General features: G+C 39.7%; 1 protein-coding gene across 2 annotated transcripts; it reads right to left on the bottom strand.

Moving 5' to 3' along the window:
• Positions 1-3,665: 3,665 nt before the first annotated feature.
• On the bottom strand, positions 3,666-17,248 carry LOC108254797 (uncharacterized). Of its 2 annotated transcripts, XM_017450125.3 has the most exons (3): positions 16,820-17,248; positions 12,781-12,949; positions 3,666-8,001 (listed from the first exon to the last, which is right to left on the bottom strand). In XM_017450125.3, the coding sequence occupies exon 3, from the start codon at positions 7,895-7,897 to the stop codon at positions 4,727-4,729; it is 3,171 nt and encodes a 1,056-aa protein (XP_017305614.1). In that variant the 5' UTR covers positions 7,898-8,001; positions 12,781-12,949; positions 16,820-17,248; the 3' UTR covers positions 3,666-4,726. The 2 variants fall into 2 exon arrangements, with proteins under 2 accessions (XP_017305614.1, XP_017305609.1); XM_017450120.3 differs by lacking the exon at positions 12,781-12,949.
• Positions 17,249-22,035: the final 4,787 nt, after the last annotated feature.

Here is a 22,035-nt window from a genome sequence, read left to right as displayed (position 1 = left end):
GAAGTTGACATACTTGAACAATACCATAATGAAAATGAGTTTTTTGCCATCCTTTATTCAAACAGAAATATCAATAGAGGTGATATTCTTCCATGGAAAAAGTAAGTACACCCTTGGCCTCAGAAGCTAGTATTGCCCCCTTTAGCAGAAATAACTTCTTGTAGGTGTTTTGCATAATTGTCCACCAGGCTTGCTGGAATGTTTGGCCACTCTTGCATGCAATACTCTTTCAGTTGCAAGATTCTTTCAAGAGGGTTTTCTTGCATGTACTGTCCGTTACAATGCTGCCCACCAATCCCCCCCCCGCCCCGCCCCAAACATTTCAATCGGATTCAAATCCAGGCTTAGACTAGGCCATTCCATAACCCTCCATTTCTTCTTTTTGAGCCATTCCTTGGTCTATTTGCTAGTGTGCTTAGGATCATTATCCTGTTGAAAGGCTCACTAAGTTCAACTTCAACTTGTGGAAGATGGTCTCACATTATCTTCAAGCACTCTTTTATATGATGCAGAATTCATATTTGAATCAATGAATGCAAGCTGTCCAGTCCCTGAGGTAGCGAAGCAGCCCCAAAACATAACATTTCCACCACCGTGCTTCACAGTTGGTATGAGGTTCTTCTCCTGAAAAGTTCTCTTTGGTCTGCGCCAAACATGTCTGCTGTTACTGTGGCCAAATAACTCTTTGTTACTGTGGCCAAATAAATCTTTGTTTCGTCTGTCCAGAACACATTATTCTAAAAGGCCTGGTCTTTGCCTGTATGCTCATTGACAAACTGTAGTCTTGCAAAGGCTTTTTACTGGCACACCTCACATGCAGGTCAAATTTGTGCAGTCTCCTTCTGATAGTAGACACATGCACTTTGACACCAACAGCTGCAAAACATATCTGCAGATCCTGTGATTAAATTTTGGGGCACTTGGAGACTTCTTTGTGCATTAGATGGTCTGCTCTTGGGCTGAATTTTCTGGCAAGGCTAGTCCTGGACAAATTGGCATTAGTTTAAAATCTGGGCCATTTGTAAATTATTTTCCTTACAGTGGAATGATGTATTTCAAATGATTTGGAGATCTTTTTAAATCTCCGGCAAGTACTTACAGAACTCTTTAGATCTTGGCATAATGACACCACACCTCCATAGCAAAGGGAAAACCGGACACTAGATATGAGACAGGTTCTACCTGATTCTAATCTTATGGCTCTGAAGGTGTGATACATGTAGGGGTGTACTTACTTTATCCATGTGTCTGATCTACATTTTGCTAATTTACATTGTGAAAATTACTACAAAATGACAATGTTATGTCATTTGATAATGTATCAACTTTATTAATAGGCTCTGTTTCAAAGAGGATCAAAATGTTTGCTTGTCCAAATGTCAAAAAAGCCAACAAGAATATATATGAATGAATGAATGAATATCTATATAAATAATTTGGCTTTTTGATCTAATATTTATTGTTGGCTTTTAAGAATTACTGCATTCGAATGGCTATTCTAATGCTGATAGCTATTCTAATGCTAATGATTGTTAATGTGATGAGCTAGCGATCGTGCTGGCAGTTCCCTCTAGAATCATTGGCAGCCTTACAATTCTAGTGGGAACTGCCAGCAAGATCACTAGCTTTCATCATCACATTAACAATGATTAGCATTAGAAATAGAATAGTCATTAGAATGTAGTAATGTCCACAAACAAATAGCAGGTACATTTTTTCTTAAAAATATATGCAATGTGGTTAGTAAAAATCAAACTCGGTTTACATTGTGAAGTCAAAATCTTTATGTAATTTGTGTACAACACTGGAATATAAAAGCATCAACAATTCACATTGTATGTACATTTATACAGAAATGCACAGCTCAATATTTTTTTTTATCCCTTTAAACTGTACATGCTGGATTTTACATAGAAACACTCAGTCATGCTGCAGGTTGTAACACTTGTGTATTTCTAATTATATTAAGTTTTAAAATTGTGGTAATTTCCACATTTTAATCATGGGTTTTACATTATTTTATAAAACATTTATAAAAGTGCTACACGGTTACTAGTGTTTTTCCAATGGACAGTGCTTTATCAGCATATAATAAACCTTGGTCAAATCTCATTTGAGATGAGGCTTAATTTATAAATTAATGGAAATAACATACCAAAAAGGGCCACACTTTATATTTCATCTGTTTTCTATTGTTTTAAAATCATTATTAGTTCTTTTTAAAAAAGGTCTTAGTCCATACTATAAAGAATTGTTATAGAAAAGTGCTCTGTTAACAAAAAACAAGCAAATGTCAACATTACAGTCTACTGTTTTATCAATCATCTGCATTTAGTCTATGGTCACGTTACAAATAACTGTGTTATTTTCTTATTTTGCCATTCACGACATCTAAATCATTAGTGTCAATGCTGATGGACCCTCATGTACAATAAATATCATCACTGGTGTGATGAACAACACAAAATTTTTGTTTGTGTTGTATTTGCATTAGAGTTATATTTGGTCAGGTTTTGTCTGCCTTATCACCCCAACTATCAAGCAATTCTGCTAGTTCACAGTCCCTCCTTTGACAACAGTGTTACAGTCCTCCATTTTCCATTAACCTACAACTGACATGCTGCACAGTGAAATATGACGACACTAATTTTCATTTCAATCAGATATTGTAATTATGTTTGCATAGGAGACTCTGATTTAAAAATATCATTGTGCTGACAAACCTCTGGAAAACTTGGACCTGCATAAAAAAAATGTACATAAATGCAACACCAAAACATCAAATTTGTAAATTTATCTGTACTTTATGCCTCACTTGATGGATTAACAGATAACCTCTCACATGCAGAGTTTTGACTTTTTGAAGCTGCAGCCCCACGCATTCCACTTGGTATATAAATTTGGGAGGTTTCATACATGGTGAAGTTTTCTGTCAGGATACAATTAAGTAACACTGAAGGAAGGAGTTACTAGTCATTAGTGTCACTGCTTGGGAAAAATCAGAGGTTAAAGCTTTCGAACATGAGAAAGTCTTCAGGATAGAGGGCTTTGCGATTTCTCGCCAACATGGCAAGCAATGTACTTGTACTACAATTTAGTGTTTTATTCCTTACATCAAAGTCTTACATTATGATTTGTAACTGGAAAATGAGGACTCTCACACATATGAAACAAAGGTTATATTAGAATCACTTGTGACAGTTAAAAACATCACAAGTCTGTCAAATTTAGGCAAAAAACTGAATTTCTTGGCTTAAACCATAATTCAAAACAATTTACACCACAGCATGTCTGAATTCTCAATTCTGACTGGTTAGAAAGTTTAAGGCAAATCATTTCAAGAGAGAAACATAGAAAGGCTGGTGAGGAAATAGATGGTGAATAGCTGCTATAATGGAAGTGCTAACAGAAACTAACTGTTTTTTGGACATTCTAAAACATTAAATGTGACTGCAAACTGATAAGCAACAATTATTTATTATAATACATTAAAAAATTGTTAGCACTGGCAGATTGCTGAAGTGAGAGGAATAAAACACTTGAGATATGCTGTTACAGGAAAACAATCAGCTTCTGTGCGGTACTGTTTCAAATGCTTCTGAAAATTTAAATAACTAATTATTAGCTTTTATTTTAATATTTAAAAAAAAACAACAACTCCAAGATAATGAAAGAACACTTTGATAGGCTCCATCCTTGCAATACTCCACACAACTGAGCAGTCAAATAAAACAACCTAAGAAATAAAAATAATAAAAAAAACTATTACATGTAGTCCACATATTGACCAGGATGTTATGTTCAGACGTGATTATTCAAACCTTAGTGGGAAAAGTTCTTGGGCGAAATGTCTGGCATTTAAACTAAAAGTGTGGTTTTGGTTGATACATTTCAGCTACAATTTCAGTGGATCCCTAACATAAAACTTAAGAAAAAAAAGTAGGACATTTGTCAGGCAGGTTTAACAATCACAAAAAACATCCATCTAATGGTGTGACAATAGATTTGTATGATGGTATACAGTGATAATTAAATCTAAAATGGTTATATTGTTAATATGGCAGTCTGATATTGCATTTAACACCATCCAAACAAACAAGTTCCTAAAAGCTGGGACATCTTGTTGGCTAGAAATATATAAATTAATTGCATTCATCCAATGGTCTTATAACACTTCAATATTGATGTTGGCACATTACACAAAGTCACGTTCATACTTCACTCATACATATAAAGCATTTAGGGAGCACTCTAACCTAAGACGAGGCAAGTCTCCAGGTTTATATTAAAATTTTAAAAAGATAAAATAAAATGGGGTCAATATTGTTTGTGTGGTTATGTTAATATTCTATAGTGAAATAACTGATGTTGAACACTGTGATATGTTGGAAAAGCTCTTGTGTCAAATGTACAAAAACATTTATTTAAACCAAACCTTTACATACAAACATAAGCTTTTCCTGTACATGTATTAACAATTTACTGTACATCCAGATTAGGATCCCTTTGGATCCCTTGAGTAGATTTTTAAGTACAGAGTAAATAACAACTAAAATGTCAAGAGTCCACCACCCCCCCAAAAAAAAAAAGTTCCAGGAAACACTGTAAATAGTCTTTTCTTGCATTCCAGCACTGTTTTTTATCAAAAACCCCTTAGAGCCTGATGTTCCTACCAGCTGTACCAAATGCAACATCTAACTTGCTTGCAAAGTAGTTAGGGAAAACACTACCAAGGGTGTACCGATGGAGGAGAAACGTAAGAAGAACATAGTGAACCAGGGTTTGTTTTTTCAGAGACACCTTTTAGAAGAAGCTCGGTAACCTGATACTTCTGTCCCTGGACTTTTTTCAGTGTCATTTTAAATGCAGGACACGTTCTCACAGGTTTGGGCAGGGTGGTTCCATCCTGATTACAGAGGTCAGGAGCTGAGTTTCTATAGTGCAGATTATGTAAAGTCTGATCTTCTACACTGACCATCTGGACTAGTGGATTTGGATGGTTCAGAACCACCACAGGTTGATTTGGTCCTGGAAGTTTAACTAGTTGGTCATCTTTTAGCGGACTCAAGCACATTTTTCCCATTGTATATTTCCCCAACAACTGCTGGTCATTAGGGGACTTGTGTTTCTTGGCCCTCTTCTTTTCTTTTTTAGCTTTCTTGTTTGTGGGTGGTATATCAATGCATACTAGGCCTATCCTTTGATCTTGAGTAGTTTTAGTTTCAGACCATTTTCTCTTTAAAACAAGCTTAATTGTTCTTTCTTGTACGTTTTGCTGGTTTGACGTGCAGCAGACAACAGGACGAGCAGTTATGCTTTCTTCGCCATCTTGTTTCTCTGGAACTTTATTTGCAGAATCTGAAAGGGAAAAAAATTCCAAGCTTGGCATTCTGATCAAAGCTACTATAGGATTCATGGACGAAGCGAGAGGACTGTCACTCTGTGCAAGCAAGCTCTTCTCCGATTCCAACGTTGTTTTCTCAATTTTTTCAGGTGTGGAATGGTCACTCTTGCTTACTGATGAACTGTTCATATTGGATGATGGATCCATCTGTACAGCATTGATTGAAGATCTACAGAGTTCTGGTATAATCTTGTCCTCCTCATCCTCCTCATCATCATTTGCAAATGGCTTCTCCCCCATGGAGTCTAGCTTTTCTTTCCCTATATCTTCAGGTGCCTTGGGTTCTAAAATCTCATCCTTCTTCTCAGTAAGTTGACCAGATTTCTGAACACTGTCAGTCAACAATCTTGTTTCATCCTCTGTTTTCAGGGTTGGTCTACAGACTATTTGGTTGTCTGTGATTTTTACACTTTGTTTTGAGTCTGAAACTACAGATAGCTGAGCTTCTCCATCTCTGGTGTGAATATGGCTCGGAGTATCTTGAGGAATGGGGCACAATGAAAAAACAGATGAAATAACAGGGAGTCCTTGATAACTTAATTCTGCATCATCCTGTTTGTTTGTTGATGGTTGAGGAGCTCTGAGCTCATATTTAAGACCTTCAGCTGTAATGTTCTTGTTACTTGCATGTGAAGAAATGTTTTTTCCTGTGCAGTTCATGTGAGACAGTGGCTTAACTGGTTCTGTCACATGTTTTTGTCCGCCACATAGTTGTTGCGTAAACTTTTGTGATTCTGAAGGGTTAGACACTACTGACCTTGAGACAGTGTGGAACCATTTACTTGAAGATCCCGGTGCCTGTGTCCCATTCTTCATGGAGGAAAACACTTTCTCGTTCACCTTGGTTTCATTTTTCACATTTACCTTGTCATCTGAAAATTTCTTTAGATGTGATCGCTGAACCAGATGCTCGGGAATGGCATTTGCCTTTGCTGTGTTGATTTCATGGTTCATATTTATTGGTTGATTATCATCTGCAGCAACCCTACATTTAAATGACAACCTACTTGTTGTAGCAGTTACAGTAGTACTTTTCAGGTCCCCCTGTTGAGAACCAGTAAGCTGCTGTGGTACAAGCCGAAGCTCCAATTCTCGTGTACCATTGACATTTTTCACCTCCACCAATTCAACGAGGCATCCAGCCGGGATGGTAATCTCTTCGGGACAGGATACTGTTAAGGGTTTGTTGTGTTGTATGGGCTGGTTTAAAGGCGCTAGCAATTCCACTTGAACATTGGACCGGGGAGGGTTTCTCTCTTGAGGACCTGATATCATCAAGGGTCTGTTGTGTTGGATGGGCTGGTTTAAGGGTGCTAACAATCCCACTTGTACACCTGACTTTGTACTTGACTCAAGAGTCACAGGTGGTGTCCTCACAAGAATATTGGGTCTTGCCTTGTGTTGACTCTTTTTTCCTGGTGTCTGAGCCACATGTTTTATGGATGGTACTCCCTGTCTGAATCGCTCAACAGGGATAGTGGGATTTGCTGAAGATGGAACAGGCCTTTGTACTACATGTGCCACTGAAATATTTTGCACAGCTCCAGAAATAACTGACTTTTGTGATACTGGAGCTTCACGTTGGTTGCTGAGAAGTGTCTTCAGATGATTATTATTACTGACTGGAAGTCCAACCTGAATTTTCGGAATTATCTTGGACTGAATATCTGTCTTCTCTGTGGTTCCTACCACTTGGCTCTGAAGGGGTGGCTTTTGCTGAACTGCACGTTCTCCAGATATGCCAACATGAACTCTGGGAAGTGCACTGCTTACAGCAGTCTTTTCCAAGGATGTTTTCTCAGTCATTTTTTTAATATACTCAATTGCTTTACCTACAGTTGGATCTACTCCTTTAACAGTGACATTTGGTGAATTAATAATTCCTTGTGTAACTTTACATACTGTGTGAGTAGTACTGGGCACAACGTAGGGTTGAGACTTAATAACGGGTAGTCCACAAGTTGTACTACTAACATGATGTGGTGCACTAGTTCTTGTCTGACTCGCACTAGAAAGTAGACTGGACACATTTCCTGCTGAATGGCTCACAAACTTTACATCATGTGATGGTCCACCCAAAGTTCTTGGAGTGGACAGGCACAGTCCATTAGTCCCTTCAATTTGTTTAGTACAATCAGTCATAAAGATTCCATCTGCAGACTTCCCATGTATCCTCTGAATGTGTTTTACCATGTAGTCCCTCCTGACTGCTCCGTAAGTGCACCAATTACACTTGTAGGGAAACGAGCCTTTATGTTTTACAAGGTGTCGTTGAGATTCGACTCTTGAGTACGAGATGTGGTTGCAGATAGTACAGGAGAAGATCACTTCCTCATGTTGTGCCACATGCCTTTCAAATAGCGCAGTGTCTTTGGTTGAAAAGCGGCATTTCTCGCAACAGAGACGCCCATTGAGGCTTTTGGGTGCTTCTTTACTCTCTTTTGTCTTTTCAAGAAACAAGATAAAATTTTGTTGCAAGCTGTTTGAATTCATGGTTGTGACGGTAAATTACTCAGCAAAAACCAAAATACTCTTATAGTCAGTACTCTTAAGGTAGATGAATGATCCATTTGTGGGAGTGGAAAGTTGTAATGGACCTAAACAATGAGAAAAAAGGAAAATGTGTCATTATTTGTTAAAGGTAATTATTCAAGTCAATGAAAATAATTGCATAGTTTATTTACCTGCTACTATAAATCAAGTTTTCTTAGACATCCATTATAGTGAATAGACTACACATACACTATATGGCAAAAGGGTCGGGGACACCTGACCATCACACCCATATGTGGGCCTGAACTATAACTGTTGCTACAAAGTTGGAAGCACATAACTGTATCCACCTTATTTTCAGCCTTCCGAATGGCCTCGGTCTGTTCGAAGGATTTTAATACTTCAGTTTAACCATTTCCGACCATTTCAACTGACTAGTTTGCATTCATCACAGCATCTATCAACACTGCCATTTAGACTCTCATAACATTAATAGTTATGGATTCCCAGAAAGTTGGTACTGTTATGGAGATGACATACAAAATACAAACAAAAAAAAGTTTTCCTTTTGATAAGCTTTGTGCATACCCAAATGAAATCCCAAAGTGAATGTACATTTGCTCTTTTCACTTGAACAGAAGACCTACAATGCCCTCCACTAATATTGGCACCCTTGGTAAATATGAGCAAAGGCGGCTATAAAAAAAAATTGTCTTTTGTTCAAATAATTCACAAAAATACTCTGCTCTCACGGATATTAAACAACTGCAAACACAACACAGGTTTATCAAAAAATATCTTTGTTAGATATAGTGCAACAGTTATGGGCATTCCTATGAATTCATATGAGAAATATATTTGAAGTATATGCCCATTGATATTTTACATTTTTTAGTACACCTGGGTGACTATGAACGGGACATTGCTCAACCATGACTCAACCTGTTTCACATGGGTATATGAGGTAACACATAGGCCAAATTCCCTTAGTCATTCATAACAATGGGTAAGACCAGGGAATATAGCTATGATGTGTGGCAAAATGGGAAGTGGCTATAAGAAAATAGCAAAAGCACTGAAAATTTCTACCATCAGGACAATAATTAAGAAGTTCCAGTCAACTGGAAATGTTATGAACCAAACTGAAATTGGACGTGTGACTATATTGTCTCAATACACTGTGAAGAGGATGGTTCGAGTACAAAAAAATCTCCAAGGATTACAGCTGGAGAACTGCAGACGATTGTTGCATCTTGGGGTCAGAAAGTCTCCAAAACTACATCACCAAAGGTTTTGGAAGGGATTCAAGAAAAAAGCCTCTACTCTCATCCAAAAACAAAAACTCAAGCATCTTCAGTTTGCCAGACGCTACTGGAACTTCAAATGGGATCGGGTTCTATGATCAGATGAAACCTGAATAGAGCTTTTGGGCAATAAACACCAGGTGGATTTGGTTCACACAGAGAGGTAGCCATTTGGAAAAGTACCTCATGTCCACAGTTAAATATGGTGGTGGCTCTTTAATGTTTTGGGGCTGTTTTTCTGCCAGCAGACCTGGACATTTTGTTAGGATACATGGCATCAAGGACTATCAAATATCAACAGATATTAAATGAAAACCTGACTGCCTCTGCCAGAAAGCTTATCCAAATGGGCCATGGTTGGATCTACCAGCAGGACAATGAGCCAAAACTAGGGGTGTAACGATATGTATCGAATCGTGAGCTGAGTGTATCACGATATTTTGAACAAAATTTAAAAATGAAATTTCCAAAACAGTAACAATTTTCAATAACTTTTTGTTGTACATACAACTTAAAGAATTAATTTAAACAAATTATTGAATTAATTAATTTAAATATTTAATTTAAGCTTCTGTATGTAAATTAACAATTGACAAGATGCATCACTGAACAATAAAACTGAATTTTAACATGAAATTAGAGTTAAGAGAAATTCTTAAAGCAGTAAAAGTGCAAAAATAAAAAACAAAATATTAAAATAAATAGTGTTCAAAATGGTTCAACTCAACACAAACAGCTTTTGGGTTTGTTTTGGTTACATACAGGTTGTTTTTCTTTTAACAAAAAAAAAAATAAAAATCACAAAAAAACAGCAAACCTACAATTTCAGGCAGAAGCTGGGATCTTTGTGCGAAATGCAGATGGAGGGCAAGAAATGATTTTCTACATAGGAAGCACTATCACAAACTCAAAATGCTTTCACGTCATTTATGGTTCTCAAATAGATCAAACCAATAAACCACAAGGAACCAAAAAACTGTATTGTAAACATGCGTCTGCGGTCTGGAGGAGCAGAGTCGGATAATGCACGTGTGTGCAGTGACCACTTTGTCAAAGGTAATTTAATACAACATACAGCTGCTATATTTATGTAGCATTAGTTGTTTCTGTACTTTGTGAAGTTAAAGTAATTGTTTTGCGATGATCCACGCCTTTAGTTGCGTTTCAGTGGAACTTTTGAGAGTGGTTAACCTAATAGCTAAAGTAAACAGCCATAACGTTAACGTCGAGAGGCGCAGCAGCGCTGAATGTTTGTTGCTGGGGTTAATCCACAGGACAAAAAAGAAATGCCACTCACCCGAGCAAAGACCAAATGATAATCACTGTGGTGCACCTTGGTACCGAGGTCATTGTTCTATGCCTCCAGACTTTTGTATACTTTCATTTGTTTTCTGGAGTAAAAGGTAGTTGCTTATATCTGCCGCCTCGAATGCAGGCAAGTATTTCAATTCAATAGAAAAACCCTCTTCATACATCATTGTGATCAAGTGATTTTCTGATACCTTTCTCTTGTAATAGTGTCTAAACCAGTACAGTACAGACTTCCTTCCACCTTGTCCATTCTGCTTTTCATTTCCTGCCCTCCATCTATATTTCACTTGCCATCAGAATCATGTGACTGCAAACAAGCTATTGGATAAAATGGACGTCCTATTGTAAAAATAATTATAAAACTAAAAAATAATCACCATAACTCTACAATACATATCGTAACATTTTTGCATCACGATTACATCGTTACACCCCTATCCAAAACATACATCAAGAAACCCATAGAAATCCTGTGGGGTGAACTGAAGAGGAGTGTCCACCGTCATGGACCTTGAAACTTGAAGGATGTGGAGAGATTCTGTATGGAGGAATGGTCTCAGATCCCTTGCCATGTATTCTACAACCTACCAGGCATTATAGGAGAAGACTCAGAGCTGTTATCTTTGCAAAGGGAGGTAGCACAAAGTATTGACTAAAAGGGTCCCAAAAATTGTTGCACGCCTATATTTAACAAAAACTTTTTTTGGATATACCGGTCTTTTGTTTGCAATTGTTAGATATCCATGAGAGCAAAGTTGTTGTTTTTTTAAACAAAAGATCAAAAGGTTCAACAATAAAGACAAATTTTCACAGCCTTCTTTGTTCATATTTACCAAGGGTGCCAATATTAGCGGAGGGCACTGTATGTAGGAGTAACATATCCAGTGTTTGGGCTCCAATGCTCCAGTGAAAACTCCCAGGTGGAATTTCGTCAGGAAGATATTAGCAAACGAATGCAGGTTAAAACTGCATGTGAACAATGTTAAACGTTACTGAGATCAACTAGTTTTTTTTAATAGCACAGTGGTGTCCAGTGTCCCTCAACATCAGCTGATGCAGACAAAGATTACATTTTTTTTTTTCCACGAGTCATTTGTTCTTGGATATAACCATAAGACGGTCTAGCTAGCAAGCCAACATTAGGTACGCCTGTTCATAACAGCAGCTTGCGTAGTCAAATAGCTAAGCTCATAGTTTAGAATAATCAGCTAACAAAATGCAAAAAAAATAATCTTGTACCTGAATAAAAGAAGAGGTTTTTGATTTTTATTTTATATTTCATGTACAAGAGTACTTGCAAATGTTCATAGATATCCAAACATAAAGTACTATGAGTTATTGGGAATTAATGGATAGTTTCTATTAAGGAAATATGACCAAGGTGTATGAAGACGAACTGGAATGCCAACTGCACCCCAGGCATTCATGTCTGACATCAGTGCCCAGCCTCACTAATGCTCTTGTGGCTGAATGGGCACATCCCCACAACCACGCTCCAAAATCTAGTGGAAAGCCTTTCCAGAAGAGTGGAGGTTACTATAACAGCAAAAGGGGGAACGAGATGCTCAAAACGTACAAGTGTTATGATGTCCACATACTTCATTTCACTGTTTTTGCCCACTGCAGCATCTGAAACAACTTCTTCATAACAGCAATTATGAAGATTTTCTGCCTACTCAGCACAAGCGTGTTCATTCATTCATGCCCCTTTTTGGAAGAATATTAAAGAGGAATTTCCAGAAATGTTGATTACTGATGGATTTATGTTAGATTCTACACTGAAAAATTGCATGAAATATTTTTGATAACAGTGCATGGTATTTATTTATTTATTTGCTGTGGTTATAGACAGTGATAGAGAGGATTTACCTAAAGCTGTAAATGTAAACAAATAATTGTAGGTCTTGACTATTAATTGTTAATGCGTCACATCCTACAGCTATAATACGAACCCATGTTATCTTTCAAATGTTGTAAATTATGCCTCCATTTCCCAATTCGCAAAATGTGTCAAAAATTCAAGTACACACGTTTCTTGTAGATGACTTCAATCTTAATTTGAAGTATTTACATGCACATTAACTAATGTCATACACATTTACTGGATTCTTGTTTATATCCCTGAACTTTGTTAGCACCTGTCCCTTACAATTTGTCTCTTCATGCCTGGTTTGTGTTGTGAAATACTGTCATATATTCCCCTGGTGGACGTTGCTTTTCTGAGAAATTATGTGTGCGCGTCAGTGCTGCTGTTCAGAGCCTTGTTACCATGGTCCCTGGTTTCCTTGTCCCTGCTTGTCTTATTTTCCCTCTTCTCGATCTCGAAGTGTTCTGCTTTTCCTGGCTTGACATTTGCTTGCCTGCCTGTTGGAGTTTGCATGCGTTGACCATGTCTGTCTGTGCTGTAATGCTGGTTATTGATTTTTTTCTTCAACTCCTAATAAAAAACACGATTTCATTACCTTCAAGTGTCCAAAATGATAACAGCTCCGAATTCAATCAGCCTTGTATACCCAGAAACAAGCTCCTCTGTTTGACTTCTGCTTTTCTGTGATACGACAGCTGTGTTCCAAATTGTCATAATGACGCTTTGTAGGCTGGTCTGGATAGTGCCTATTATCATCCCAGAAGATGTTACAATGTTCGCAAAGCAAGCCTGAACCTCTTCACGTACAGATTCTGTTCAAACGGCATTAGACCTTTTTGTGAAATTTAAAGACTTGGTCTTGATAAAATGTACAATTTTTTAAATAGTATTTTGTTGAATAATACAGTAACTTCATGTGATTCAGTAGCTTCAAGAGGGGGCAATCTGGCAAAAAAAAAAAACAATGTTCTCAGGCTGGATCACAATCCATAATATAATCATGATTATTATTTTTTTAATCTTAGTTTTGAGACTATTTTGTGAGCTCTACTAGGAAGCATAAGCATAAGAATAACAGAAACTACTTAGGCTTCGTCCATATTAACCTGGATAAATCTTTTTCTCCATGTTTTGGCCTTCTGTCCACACTGAGACGGCTTTTCAAAAACACTCTCCTAAGTGAATAGATTTGAAAACACCGCTTTCACATTGTAGTGTGGACTGAGAAAACAGAGATATTCAAAAACCAAGACGTATTTTTAATTCATGAGATTCAGTCATGTGACCCATTCATTTAAAAACAGTGGTGGGCAATGATGCACTTCCGTTATAGTGCCTGCTATCCAGTTTGATAGCTTTAATAAATATTAATGTCACTTTGTACAACCTTCAGACTGCATTTTTAAATAAAAGGCTGACAGAAATGACACAGGCCAAAGCTTCTTCCGTTTTTACGCATGCCCAATTTTTCGAAAACATTTCAAAATGCCAGTGTAGATAGAGAGAATTTTAAAACAAAAATTCAGGTCTACGCGGATTTATGTGAAGGTAGCGTAGCCTTAGTCTGAAGTATCTTTTCAAGCAAATTTTTTATAAAGTGCACTTTATAAAAAAAAACGTAAGTCAGACAATCACAGGGAGTATTTTTAACTACTAAATGTCTTCCAGTCTTTTAAACTGCAACAAATGGAAAGGTGTTTGACAGGCGAGTATTTAAATATTTTTAAATACTACATACATTAACTGAGTTGGTTTTACATTTTTAGTTATCAAGTACTTACTTGTTTTCTCTATAGTAGTGCATTTTTTAAATGCATTTGTTTGCTGTTAATGCACTACCCGTGTTATCTGGCTGTCTGCACACTCTTTGGGGTGCATTCTTGGTGGTTTAAATTCACCATGTTTCCTCGACGTGCTAATCTTGCCTTTGCATATTTCGTAAACAACCGTTATTTACGCAATGTACAATCCAGCAGTTCTATATAAATAATATTGAATATCTTAGATACCAACTACTCCATGTTGTCAACTATGCTGCTATGTTGGCAAGCAACATGAGAAGGAACCATAAGCTAAGGAACTGCCTACTTTTTGTAAGTAATGGTTTGTTTACGTGTCAGTCAGGGACAAAACAAGCTGGACTAGTGAACAGAGTAAAGTTTGGTTCATAAAACAACATGGGGGCCATGTCAGTTTTCAATGCAACTGGCAAAATGTGTTTAGTATTACAGTACATACAATCTCTCTGTGAAAACAGGTCATGGATCCATTTTAATTGCTCACAATTTAAAAATCACCATATCTGTTTATTTTTCTTCCATTCTATTTTCTTTGTCAGGTTTATTCCTTAGTTTCATCCCCCCCCCTCCCCCCTCCCCCCTCTTTCTTCCCTTTCAGCTCCTTTTAACAATTGTGCATTTCCTTCAAAAACCACAAAACTAGCTGCATTTGGAAAGCACTTCAACTATCAGTACTTTTAAATGGACAACAATAATCCGATATTGACCCGGGTTAAGACGATACTCTGATTAAGAAACTACCATGTAAACAGCGATTATTGATGACCTTAATCCGACTAAAGTCATACTAGAAGTAAACACAAATCTAGTTAAGTCATGTGGAGTATTCCTATTTTAGTCGCATTATCGATGTGATTACAGACATGTACACACCTTAATCACACCATTAACGTGGTGTGTGTGAGTTTTCACCGCATTTTGCGACAGGACACGTACACACATGGCAGTGCTCAACCATTTGATGGCAAACAAGAGAGCACAGCTGCGTCCCAAAACCATGTACTTACCTGCTACATAGTAGGAGAGATACAGTTATTTCAGCTACTATAAAGTAGGTGAAATACATCTATCTCGGCTACCATATAGTAGGTAAGTACGCGGTTTGGGACGCAAATCACGGCTTCAAGCAGTCGTCTCTTTGCATGTATAGCATGACAAATAATTATCTGCACTTGAAGCTTCCATAAAATGAAAAATGAAACTCCCAAAACTGTATGAGGTACCATAACGAAGACGAACTGTATGTCAATACGTGAATATATGCGATCAATATTGATATAATCAATGACTACATTTACATGGACAGCAGTAATCTCATTATTAACCTTATTCTGAATAAGACAATATTGTGATTAAAGTGTTTACATGACTCGCTTTTAAGATATTCCTTTCATGTTCCTGTTTTACACGTTATAGAACATAGATTGATTAACGGCACACGTCATTACGTCCCCACGCACACGCCGTCCGACGTCCCCTCCAGAATTTCATGTATCGACATACAGTTTGTTTTGATGATGGTACCATATACAGTTCTGGGCGTTTCAATTTTTATGGGTCGTAAACCTTCGCACACAGAAATATGTCATCAACTAAGCTTTATCGTTATTATCACGGGAAGACTAATTCTTCTCGTGGGGAGAATTTCTACCAGTATATCGCAAACTATAAGATATCACCCATCCCTAGTGGGACGAGATTAACAGCTCTAAATAGTCTCCAGATCATCATGTTGTAATTACTCTATTTCCCACAGGAATTCACTAGTAAGTAATGTATTTTAATAATACACTATTAGAATACAAGTTGCTGGAACGGTAGCAAAAAATAAAAAAATAAAAAATACGGACACAAAAATAAAGCTTGAATCTAAACATTAAGTACAACTACACCACATGCACCTTCTCCAGTAAAAGCTACATATTAAAAGGTACATAAGATGGACCCTTAATGTTATCACCACAGTGACAACTGACAAAAGTACAGTTTGGTAAAATATATTCATACGTTTCAATTCCTTGGTGACCGAATTCATTACTTGCTTTTCGGCTTGTTTAAATTTGCTGAATTATTGAAAAGTTCATACTCGGTTCTTACTGCTTGAACCCAGCTATGAAATATTCTTTTCAAATCTAGGACAATGATCCTTGTTTATTATGCACTTAATTGACCATCACTGCCAACATGGCATAAATGCCTGTATTCTCAATGAAAATTGTTATATATGTCATTATATCATTAATTCAAATCGATATTACTACATCATTACATCAAAATCCAAGAGTGCAAGTATACTGAAATAGATAAATAAGGCTGAAGCAGGTATTCTAGTACTAGTAGTATTATTAATATTAGCAATATGATTAGTAATATAATAAAGTAGTATGGTCGTAAACTAGGATTGAGATTTCGTTATAATCGACCGCACTGTCTGCACGTCACAACATTAACAACAAGAGCGGTGTGCGTCAAGATTTCTGTCAGAATTACACGCATCCTGCTTCCTTCTCTCACTCTCTCTCGCGCACACACACATAAGCGCGCGCGCACACACACACACGTCTTTGTTTGCGCCAAATGCCGCCATGTCGAATTTCCTTCCCTCCGTCCTACCGTACACACTCGGTGTAAAATCACAAACCTTTTCTGCGGCTCAGCTCCTCCGTTTAACACCTCACGTGCATGCCACTGCTCCATGGCGTCTTATAACGCGTCCTAATCCACCCGTGTCGGTTTTATTAATGTAAATATACACAAAAGATCCGTGCTTGAGTCATGCAGCGCGCGCATTCCATTGGCTGTGTGTGGTGCACTACAGTAGAGCTCTACACATTCACCACACCGCTCCGTTTAACCCTCTACAGCCCGGAGCTTCCGGTCTTTTCCGTTGGTTTCTTTTGTTTATTTTTACACGATTGCCTTTACTTTTTTTCATGTTTTCGAGCTGAATAATCTGAATACGTGTTCGTTACTCTTGTGGGCACGTAAAAAAATCGTGTTTCTACCAGTTTCGGTACTATTGTTTTACATTTATGTTCATCTGTAGGCAAAGAGTTATCTCGACTTCCGTCATTTCCGCCACCGGGAATATTTTCCGTCCTTAGGGCGTTTCCCCAGACATTTATACTGTCGGCTCTGGGGGTTACACTGTGATAATGTTATTGACTAAACAGAGCTGTGCCACATATGAATATATGGCAGACCAAAACAAAATGAAACATGTTTTCCATTGGTACTGTTAGTGATTACATATTTAATCTATGTACTGAAAAAAGTAACCATGCATTATCAAATATGATATTGTTGTCGTTTTTTGTTTGTTTGTTTAGAAATTGTTATAGACATGTTAAAGAAAACATGTATATAAAATAAACAATGTCCACAACAGTGAATGCAAATATAAAAGGAAAAAAATTGAAATTGTTTAAGTAAGGAATAGCACACGACAGACCATGCTGTTATACAACAATAATGAGGTGGAAGCTGAGTGCCGCTACCAACCCCCAGGTTATTAAACAACGTTTTTAAATGCATTTATTATTAGTACTAGTTTATGTGCCGCCGTACAAGTCCCTGGCTGCGTTCGCTTACTGTGACAGTACCTATTGCATTCGATTCTGTACCTACTGCTTGGCCATTGAAACAGTGCGTACTGATCAGTATAAGTGGTAAGCATGAATACAATCTGGATGTACCACGCAGCAAGGATTCTAACAGCTCGTCCATGCCAGTCCCGTTGCCTTATGGAATAGCGCAGTATCTATTGCTTCCATACTGTAGAATGTACGGAAGCAGTAGGTCATCAATACTGAGAAGTCGCATGGCCACAGGAGCCATTATACATGCCCCCACCCCCAATTTAAAAATCTGGGATCTTCATGGAGAAACTCCCCGGCTGCGCTGCTCCTCTCGCCGGCTCCCTTGCCCTCTGCCAGGGCTCCTGGATCCCGCCTCATGTCAGCTCCAACCTGATCAACACGCCCCACTCTAGGAAGATAGATCCCATGCTTTTGGAAACAAATATTCAGCAGCAGGCGGTGACCTAGGAGCTGGCCCAAAGCCTCCACATGGCGACCCAGGAGTTGCTGGATTTGAAGAAGAGGCCCTGCTCTGGTGCCTCCATCCCTCTCCCAGACCCCTGCTGAGAGGCCCTCAAGAAACTCACCAGCGAGGATAACATTGAGGCCTTCAACAGGTCGTTAAGGCTCGCAGGGCTGATCCCTGAACTCCCGGTGCCACTACTGCTTGGACGGGACTGGCCAGGGTTTCCTTCACAATCAACCCCGAGCATTCACCATCGCCAATGCCAGAAGAATAATCCAGCCACCACAAACCAGGTCCGTCCAGCCTACATGGCCCAAGGGGATGGGGATGCCGCTGGACAAGCGTCCTCAGGTGACACACACACATCCTCTAACCCAGTCTCCTTTGTGTTTCAACAGGGCGCTCAGGAGGTGAACCTAGGGTGTGAACAAAAGGAGAATGACTGGCTAAGGCACTGCTGGGGCCAGGTGCGATCAGTGGCATCAACCAGCAACCAGGGCAGCGTCTCCAAATCACCTACTTCCTGGTGTCCAACGGCCTCTTCTACCATCAGACAGAGCGCCGAGGCCAGCCGTGTGACCTCCTGGTCACCCCTTGCTCCAAGACTTCTGGCCCAGAGTCACACGCTCGTCGGCCACCTTGGGTCCCACAACATCCTGGCAAAGCTGTGGGACCGGTTTCTTTGGCCTGGGATGGACACTGACGTCCGGGCCTTCTGTCAGCAATGCCCCAGTGCCAGCGGACCGTGCCCCGGAAACCACAGCTGGCGCCACTCATCCCTCTCCCCATTATCGGGGTCCCCTTCAGAACGGTGGGCATGAATCTGGTAGTGCTTCTCCCAAAGTCTGCCCAGGGTCACGAATATATCCTTGTGATCCTTGACTACACCACCCAGTACCGCGAGGCAGTCCCACTATGAAAGGCCACCTCCTGGAACGTCTCCTTAGAACTGGTGTTCCTGTTCAGCCATCTGGGGATCCCCAAGGACATCTTAACCTACCAAGGTACGCCTTTTGTCTCTAAGCTAATGGGTGATCTGTGACGGTTGTTGCAGCTGAAATGCCTCCGGACTTCCGTCTACCACCCACAAACCGATGGCCTGGTAGAGCGTTTAAACCAAACACTTAAACGGATGCTCCACCGAGTTGTAAACGAGGATGGCCAAAACTGGGACCGCCTCCTTCCCTACGTGCTTTTCGCCATCTGAGAGACACCACAAGCATCCACCGGGTTGACCCCCTTTGAAATTCTCTATGGGCGGTGACCTTGAGCACTGTTGGATGTGGCCCGAGAAACCTGGGAAGAACAACCCTTTCTGTTCCGGTCCTTAGTCGACTATATACAACAAATGCAGGAAGTGATCGTTTGGGTCTCCCCCATTGTTTGAGAGCACATAGAGGCAGTCCAACGAGAACAGCAGTGGGCCTAAAACTGACTAGCTCAGCCCCAACAGTTCCAACCAGGTGACCAGGTGCTCCAGCTGCCTGTAAGTTACTGGCCCATTGGCAGGGCCCCTACACATTCCTCAAGTGGGTGGGCCCAGTGAACCATCACCTGCAACAGCCCAGTAAATACGCAGACACCCAATTATACCACGTTAACATGCTAAAAAAAATGGGTCCAGCCTGCCTCAGTGCTTTACACCTTCTCAGTTGTCCCCTCAGAGTCCGATGATCGTACCTTGCACCGTCAAGGAGAAGTGCTTACCCATACACAGTGCCAGGAGTTGACGGAGCTGGTGGACCACTTCACCGACATCTTCTCCATCCCAGGCCTGACCCACCTGGTCCAGCATGAGATCAAGACACTGCCGGGAATGGTGGTCAGACAGCGGCCCTATCGTGTCCCAGAGGCTCGCCATCAAGCTATTGAAGAGGAAGTCAGCCGCATGCTATGGGATGGAATCATTGAAGAGTCCGCCAGTCCCTGGTCCAGCCCCATCATGGTGGTCCCAAAGCCTGACGGAAGCTCCCATCTTTGCAATGATTTCCGGAGGCTCAAATGAGTTCAACAGCTACCCACTTCCCCAAGTTGACGATCTGATGGAGTGCCTGGGGAGAACCTGATTCATCTCCACCCTAGTGAAGGGTTATTGCCACCAGCAGCCACTGGCAGTACCGAGTTCTCCCCTTCAGCCTCCACAGAGCACCGGTAACTTTCCAGCATCTAATGAATATCGTCTGGAGGCTGCACCACCAGTTCGCCGCCGCATACTTGGACGATGTCCTCATACACTCCTCCACCTGGGCCGACCACCTCTATCACTTCGGGGAAGTGCTCAGAAGGCCAGGCTGACCGACAACCCAAAGAAGTGCCACAGTGTCCATAAACGATTTAATGGTAACGTTAGTCAAAATGTTCACACAAAGATGAGCATCCTAAAATATTAAGAGGAAGAGGTCACAGGAGTAAGACTGAGGAGGATGAGCTTCTAAATTGTATGGATAGCTACCGGTTAGCCAGCTAGTTCACATCACACCGTTGGATGTTTGGGACGGGAGTGCCATCATGTGAGGATCATTCTCATTGTTGGTGAGTTGGAGCTGTAAGTTGGAGACCGTGTGTTTTCATTTTTTGTCATGATTCTGGAAAATGTCATCATGGTAGGGCAGTGCTGTTGCATCAAGAACTGCCGTAGTAGGTCACACTGTCATCCAGCGAGAAAAGTGGACAATGGAATGTTTTTCTAAAGCAAAATAGCATCCAACTCATACTCATAGCTTCAACTCACCAACAGAAACAGTGTTCCTCACAGGATGGCATCCACGTCTTAATATGTACTGTGGCTAGCTACATTACCTAGCAGCTGTTCCTAATGATTATAGGAGCTAGTGTTTTAAATAAACAAATATCTGTTTGGAGTAATATTAATGAATAAATTGAGCTTCATTTGGTGACATACATCAGAACTCGTATCTCCATATTTCATAAAAATGTTTTTTTCTTCATAAATCAATGCTATTGGTCACCCTTTACATCTGTCTATGTGCTTTACAAATATTTAACAAATGAAGTCATTAGAAATGAGCATTTAAGTGCTTTATTATTATTATTTTTTTAATCTAGCGCCCACCCCCCCACCGCCGCCCTTTTCAAAATTGCTCCTACGACATCCTTGTAGTTCATCCTATCAAGACTGTGTCTGTTCCCTGAGCTAAACAAATACATAGCAATTTTCAGAAAGCTTGTTTTAGTAACCTAATTAGTATAAAACTCAATCATACTGAATGCACAGCCAGCACCTTTTATCTGAAGCTATGACTATTAAACATTAGATCTCTTACATTTAAGGCACATATTGTTAATGAAACGATCACTGATCAGGAATTTAATATAATGTGTTTAACGGAAACTTGGATTAAACCAAACGAGTACATAGCACTAAATGAAGCTAGTCGTCCTGGATACAGTTATATACATCAGCCTCGTCTAACTGGCAGAGAAGGAGGTGTTCCATCCATCTTCTCCCGCATACTCCTTTTCAGGGTCACGGGGACCACCTGGAGCCTATCCCAGAGAGCATCGGGAACAAGGCGGGGTACACCTTGGAAAGGGTGCCAGTCCTTCACAGGGCACAATCACATACACACTCACACACCCATTCATATACTACGAACACTTTAGACACACCAATCAGCCTACCATGTATGCGCCAGGAGGAGTTGTTGCACTCATCTATAGTTATAATCTAAGCGTCACACAAAAACCTAGTCATAAATTAAACTCTTTTAAAGTTCTTTATACCGGTCGTTGAAATTATATTGTGACCTTGATTTGTGCACAGGGATTTGTGCGCTGGAACATGTTTGGGCT

This window comes from Ictalurus punctatus, chromosome 2 (assembly GCF_001660625.3).
Source record: "Ictalurus punctatus breed USDA103 chromosome 2, Coco_2.0, whole genome shotgun sequence".
Classification (NCBI taxonomy): domain Eukaryota; kingdom Metazoa; phylum Chordata; class Actinopteri; order Siluriformes; family Ictaluridae; genus Ictalurus; species Ictalurus punctatus.
The sequence above is the reverse complement of the archived record's forward strand: the minus strand, read 5'-3'. Positions and strand labels throughout refer to the sequence as shown.

Excerpts from the sequence above, each read along its gene's own strand:
- LOC108254797 (XM_017450125.3), bottom strand. The coding sequence starts at position 7,897 with ATGAATTCAAACAGCTTGCAACAAAATTTTATCTTGTTTCTTGAAAAG.